Source organism: Apaloderma vittatum, unplaced genomic scaffold (genome assembly GCF_000703405.1).
Source record: "Apaloderma vittatum isolate BGI_N311 unplaced genomic scaffold, ASM70340v1 scaffold1160, whole genome shotgun sequence".
Lineage (NCBI taxonomy): Eukaryota > Metazoa > Chordata > Aves > Trogoniformes > Trogonidae > Apaloderma > Apaloderma vittatum.
In genome coordinates, this window is record NW_009692640.1 from 4,713 (window position 1) to 11,313 (window position 6,601).

The 6,601-nt window shown below is 43.5% G+C and overlaps 1 protein-coding gene across 1 annotated transcript in view; it reads left to right on the plus strand.

The window, feature by feature from the left end:
* MAPK15 (mitogen-activated protein kinase 15) overlaps positions 1-2,359 on the plus strand; it is a gene marked incomplete at both ends in the record, with an annotated part of 6,302 nt that extends 3,943 nt beyond the window's left edge. Inside the window, 4 exons of the mRNA XM_009866785.1 lie at positions 292-382; positions 874-1,004; positions 1,155-1,318; positions 2,220-2,359. Of these exons, the coding sequence (XP_009865087.1) occupies positions 292-382; positions 874-1,004; positions 1,155-1,318; positions 2,220-2,359 (526 nt within the window). The remainder of the gene's footprint in view (positions 1-291; positions 383-873; positions 1,005-1,154; positions 1,319-2,219) is intronic.
* Between the last annotated feature and the right edge of the window lie 4,242 nt (positions 2,360-6,601).

The window sequence follows — 6,601 nt, forward strand, 5'->3', positions numbered from 1 at the left end:
AGGAGATGTGTGAAGTTACTGGATTTTATTCACAAGTGGTACAGATGGATTTTTATATCTAATATCTCAGACAACAGAGATTTATTCTTTTTAGATTAACTGGCTTGTTTTTTTACTGTGGAGTAAGCTAAAATCCTTTTTCTTATTTATTTCAGTAGAAGCATAATGAAGGAAATTGCATGTTAATGTTTGTTATAGACAGCAATATAAAATTCAGAAGGTTTTTGTCCTTTTTTTCTAATTCACAAACAATATACTTGATTTTGACAGTTGGGTCTCTTCCCTCTGCAGGAATTTGGAGAACATCCAAATATCATCAAGCTGCTTGATGTTATCCCAGCTCAGAATGACAAGGACATCTACCTCATCTTTGAGTCCATGGGTGAGACTTAGAATTGCATCAGCCACTTAAGTACAGCCTCTCCTAGGAGCTGGCTTTCCTCCCTACTGTGAGAGTAGTCTGTTGATGATTTACATGAATATTCATGTAAGTAGACGTATAGGTAAGACCAGAACACGTTTATGTATCTCAGTTGGCATTAAATGGGGATAGCAGTGAAACTTTAAAGGAAGTAATAATTATGTGAGAACTAGCTGATTGAGATGAAGGAAGGACGGCAGTGAGCAACAAATTAGAAGGCTTGTAGAGACAGAAGAGTTGCCTATGGAAGACAGTATGTGCATTTTTACTATAACAAAAGAGATAATAGAGAGACTGCTATTAGTAATTACAGTGTTAACTTCTGTTGAGGATGCACTTGAAAGATTACAGATTGGAAAACGGTCTGTTCTGGCCTCGCTTTGAGGAATTTCTGTTCACAACTTGGTAATCCTTTACTCATGGAAATATATCACTGATGTAATATATTACAGAGACCGATTTGCATGCTGTGATTAAGAAGGGGAATTTGCTGAAAGATATCCACAAGTGTTACATTCTCTACCAACTCCTGAAGGCAACTAAATTCATCCACTCAGGAAATGTTATTCACAGAGATCAGAAGGTATATTTCAGTTGTAGTCTTTATCCTTCACTCAAGTTTTCTGCTAAACACTAAATGGAAAAGTATGGTAAAAAATGAGACTAACAAAAGAACCTTGATAATGATCTTACGCCACTCAGAGAGTAAAATTTGTTCTCTTGTTCAATTCAGCCTTCAAATATCTTGCTGGATGCAGACTGCTTTGTTAAACTTTGTGATTTTGGGCTGGCCCGTTCTTTAAGCCAGATGGACGAGGACCAAGGCAACCCTGCCCTGACAGAATACGTGGCAACACGCTGGTACCGAGCCCCTGAGATCTTGCTTTCCTCCCGGAGGTAACTGCTTCATATGAGCGAAGGGATGGGATTTGGTGTCTTCACCACTGGGAAAATTTATGGTCTATAAATCTTAAATATTTTCATTTTAGATGACCCTAGATGTAATGTCATGTCAGTGCTTCGTTTTCTCAATATGGTTTTACATAAAAATCTCTCATTACATGTACATTCATTCCTTCCTGGCTTCGCAAGTTATCTATTTACATACATTATTAGCTCATCTGTTTGTCATCTTCTCTCTCACTAGACTTGTGCTTTCTCCCCTTAAATCTACATCATTACAAAATTTGGTTAAGTACCTTAGTCCTCTTTTCCAAATTTAAGGAAAGCTTTTTGACAGACCTTCAGAAAATGTTCTGTAGTCAAATGTTAAATCATCTGCCTGTTAGTCTGACTTAGTCCATTTTTTTACTTAAATATACAAAATCTTATTGATCAGAAAAGAAAATAAATATAGGTTGCATTACTATCCCAGATTTGAAATGTGCATGTGTTGCAAACCATCGTTTACCCATTGTTGGTTAAGTAATTGTAGCTACTTTCTAGATATGTTATGCCCTGAAAAGTCAATTGTTTCCAAACGGCAACTTGTATCTTCACTGCTGATCATACGAAAAGTGTATATAACCTTCTCCATGCTTTTCCCTTTTGTATGTTTTCTTTTATAGTTTCCTAGAATAGACTTTTAGTAGGATAAATCTGTGTTCTGTTTTATGCGTGCCGGTTTTATGACTCCCACATCTCATTCACTTGATAGTTAAAACGTGTGAGCATTTGTATTTGGGAGTTGTCAAGCTTGCTTTTCTAGCAGAACAAGCTAATGTAGACTATGCGAATACCAGGTACAGAAAACTATTTGCTGGATTTAGTCGAAGTTCTGTTCTGTTCTTATTTGTAGTTACACTAAAGCTGTAGACATGTGGAGCATTGGCTGTATTCTGGGAGAGCTGCTGCTTGGGAAACCTCTTTTTCGTGGAACATCAACAGTGAATCAAATTGAGCAGATCTTGAGAGTCATTCCTGCCCCATCCCCAGAAGGTAGGGCTCCTCTGTGGGGAAAGGTATTTAGGGAAGAGATTAAAAGAGTGAAAGCAAGCAAGCCAGCTGGATCGGGGAAGAAGGTATCTCTTGTGAGTCAGTCTGATATTTTTCCAAGGAAATTAAAGACTAAATTGTGAAATGTTAGTGTTGGAGGAAATTAAGCCTGTACTTGATTAGATGAAAAGCAAGAATTAGGCCTTCAAAACATTTTTGAGATCTTTAAGAGGGTAACAGCTAAAACCAGGGTATTATACTTCTGTGAGGTTTGCATAGTAAAGCGAAATTGGGCTTTTTGGTCTAGAAATCCAAACACAGAAGTGCAAGCTAAATCCAAACTAGATTATTATTATAAAGATTGTCTTCTATGAGTTCCAGTCTAGCAGCCCATACACTTCATAAACTTTTACAACATATTGGTATGTTCTAGCTGACCTAGCAAATAGTTTTTTGAAAAATAACTACCTTTGGTTTAAGGACATCGCAATTTTGGAGAACGCAATTCAAGCTTAAAGTTATTTATAGCTTTTGTTAGAGATTTGGTTGCTGTGAATGAAATATGAATGGAAATGTGTTTCTATGATTCTGTGATTCTATGTGTGTGTGTGTGAAAACACTAAAACGAGTTAGAAGAATAGCCAGCGCTAATAACAAAAAATACTTTTCCATTCTCAGCAATACCATTGAGGACTGTGTTGATAATACCGTAAGCGGAAGGTCTGCTCTCTGAGACAAGACCACAGCACAAGTGACTTGTTAGCAGAATGTCCTGTATCCGTACACATGACAGTGGCTGCAGGGTTGCAGCATAATGCAGACACAGTTTCTTTTTCTTTTAGCCAAACATGTGGAAAGAGGTACTTGTTCAAAATACCACAGAATAGTTTAGGTTGGAAGGGACCTTAAGGATCATCCAGTTCCAACCCCCCTGCCATGGACGGACCCCTCCCACCAAAGCAGGTTGCTCCAAGCCCCATCCAACCTGGCCTTGGGCACTGCCAGGGATGAGACACCCACAGCTTCCCTGGGCCACCTGGGCCAGGATCCCACCACCCTGAACACAGTGAAGAACTTCTTCCTAATATCTAATCACCTCTCCAGCCTGTTCGGGTCCCTCTGGATGACACCCCTTTATCAGCCATGTCTACTGCACCACACAGCTTGGTGTCATCAGCAAACTTGCTGAGGGTGCCTTTGATCCCACTGTCCTCATTGCTGACAAAGGTGTTAAACAGCACCAGTCCCACTACTGACCGCTGAGCGGCACCACTCGTCGCTGGGCTCCACTCTGGCATCGAGCTGTTGACTTTTGAGTGCGGCCATCCAGCCAGTTCCTTATCTGCTAAGTGGTCCATCCATCAAATCCATGTCTCTCCACTTTAGAGACAAGGATGTTTTGTGGGACAGTGTTGAATGCTTTGCACAAGTCCAGATAGAAAACAGTAGTTGCTCTTCTCTTATCCAGCACCACTGGAGTCCCATCATAGATGGCCACCAGATTTGTCAGGGATGGTTTGCCCTTAGTGAAGCCATGTTGGCTGTCACCAGTCACCTCCTTATTTTCCCTGTGCCCTAGCATAGTGTCCAGGAGGATCCACTCCACGATCTTGCCAGGCACAGAGGTGAGACTGACTGGCCTGCAGTTCCCTGGGTCTTCCTTTGTCTTCCTTTTTAAAAATGAGGGTTGTGTTTCCCCTTTTCTAGTCTGTGGGAACTTCACCAGACTGCCATGATTTCTCAAACATGGTAGATTGTGGCTTAGCAACTTCATCCACCAGCTCCCTCAGGACCCGCGCATGCATCTCATCAGGCCCCACGGCCATGTGCACCTGCAGGTTCATTAGATGGTCTCGAACCTGGTCTTCTCCTACTGTTGGCAGATCTTCATTCTCTTGGTCCCTACCTTTGTCTTCTGTGACTTGAGCTGTGTGGCTGCAGCACTTGCCAGTGAAGACTGAGGAAATGAGGCCTTGAGTACCTTAGCCTTCTCCATGTCCTGTGTGACCAGGTCTCTTGTTTCCTTCCAGGGAGGGTCCACACTTTCCCTAGTCTTCCTTTTGTCACTGAGGTACCTGTAAAAGCTTTTCTTGTTACCCTTGATGTCCTTAGCCAGATTTAATTTTATCTGGGCCTTAGCTTTCCTAACCTGATCCCTGGCTGCTCGGATAACATTTTTGTATTCCTCCCAGGTTACCTGTCCCTGTTTCCACCCTCTGTAGGCTTCCTTTTTTCAACTAATTGTGTCCAGAGCCTCCTGTTCATCCATGCAGGCCTCCTGGCATTGTTGCCTGCCTTCCTTTTTGTCAGGACACGTTGTTCCTGAGCTTGGAGGAGGTGATCCTTGAATACTGACCAGCTTTCTTGGGCCCCTCTCCCCTCCAGGCCTTTATCCCACGGTATCCTACCAAGCAGGTCCTTGAAGAGTTCAAAGTCTGCTCTCCTGAAGCCTGGAGTAGTGGCTTGCTGCACACCCTCCTTCTTGTCCTAAGGATCTTGAATTTCACAGAATCACAGAATCACAGAATGTCAGGGGTTGGAAGGGACCTTGAAAGATCATCCAGTCCAGCCCCCCTGCCAGAGCAGGATCACCTACAGCAGGTCCCACAGGAACGCGTCCAGGCGGATTTTGAATGTCTCCAAAGAAGGAGACTCCACAACGTCCCCGGGCAGCCTGGGCCAGGGCTCTGTCACTCTAACAGTGAAAAAGTTTTTCCTAATATTTTTGTGGAACCTCCTATGTTCCAGCTTGTACCCGTTGCCCCTTGTCCTGTCATTGGATGTCACTGAGAAGAGCCTGGCTCTGTCCTCCTGACACTCCCCCTTGACGTATTTATAAACATTTATGAGATCACCCCTCAGCCTCCTATTTAACAGTTGCTGCAGCCAAGGCTGCCCTTGAGCTTCACATTGCCCACCAGCCCCTCCTCGTTGGTCCGGACAGCATGGCAGCTTTCCTTGGCAGCTCCTCTACCGCTTGGAGGAGGAAAATATTATCAAGCAAGCAAGGAAAACTGATATATGAGTTGCAACCTTGAGCAGGGGTTATGGGGACCAAAGAAGCAAGATTATGAAGCAAAAAAAACATTCTGTCAACAACACTGTTGATTCTTTGAGAGTATGGCAGATGTGTTCAGAAAACAGTGGATCGTCACCAGTCAGAAAGAAGCCCAGCAGATGTGATGAGGAGTCTGTAGCTGGTATCAGTGGTCCTGACTCTGTCATTTAGCCTCAAGTATCTTGGGGCTTCTGCATATGTGGGTATAAGAGTACAAGTTTATGAAATCTGTGATAGAACAAGTAGGAATTGGCAACATCAGCTTAGAAAATTTGTAAGTAAATATTCCATTCCCCCTTCCTTAAGATCTCCCACTGAATTTTAGTGGGATAATTTCCTATGTTAATAGCAAATCTTTGCTTTACTTCATACACCATGTAACTGGTAATCCTAATCCACTGCTTAAGGGAGCAGAAGGCCCGATATGCAGACCGGACCCAGTGCACAGGGAGGTCTGTTGCCTCCCAGGGGTCAGAGTTAAAGATGTAAGGAAGAAGCTTCCTTCCCTAGTGCGGCCCTCAGACTATTACCCCCTTGTGTTGTTTCAGATAGGCAGGGATGAATTAGGAAGAACCACTCCAAGGACTATAAAGAAGGACTTCAGAGCCTTGGGGCGCCTGATTAAGGGTTCAGGAGCACAGGTCGTGTTCTCCTCTATCCCTCCAGTTGAGGGGAAAGATGAGGGATTAGGCAGGCGGTACCAGGGGATTAATACCTGGCTCCGAGACTGGTGTGTCCAGCAGGGGTTTGGGTTTTTTGACAGCAGCTGGATCTACAATAGGCCCGGTCTGTTGGAAATGAGTGGAAATAGCTTGTCCCACAGAGGGAAAAGGGTTTTGGGAAGGGAGTTGGCAGGGCTCATAGAGAGAGCTTTAAACTAGGTATGGAAGGGAGTGGGGGCAAAACCAGGACCACTGAAAAGGAGGAAGAATGTAACATGCCAGTACTTGTGGGGGAGGAATGTAGTAGTAACAGGATCATACAATCTTGTAAATCAGCAAGGGATCAAAATGTCATACCAAGTTGCAGGCAGAACACAAGGGTTGTTGAGAGGATAGTTACTATGGAAACATCTGAGTATCATCAGGAAGGTGCTAGGGCTTCTCCCATCCAAAAGGTGACGCGGCTGAGGTGCATCTACACTAACGCACGCAGCATGGGTAACAAACAGGAGGAACTGGAGGCCA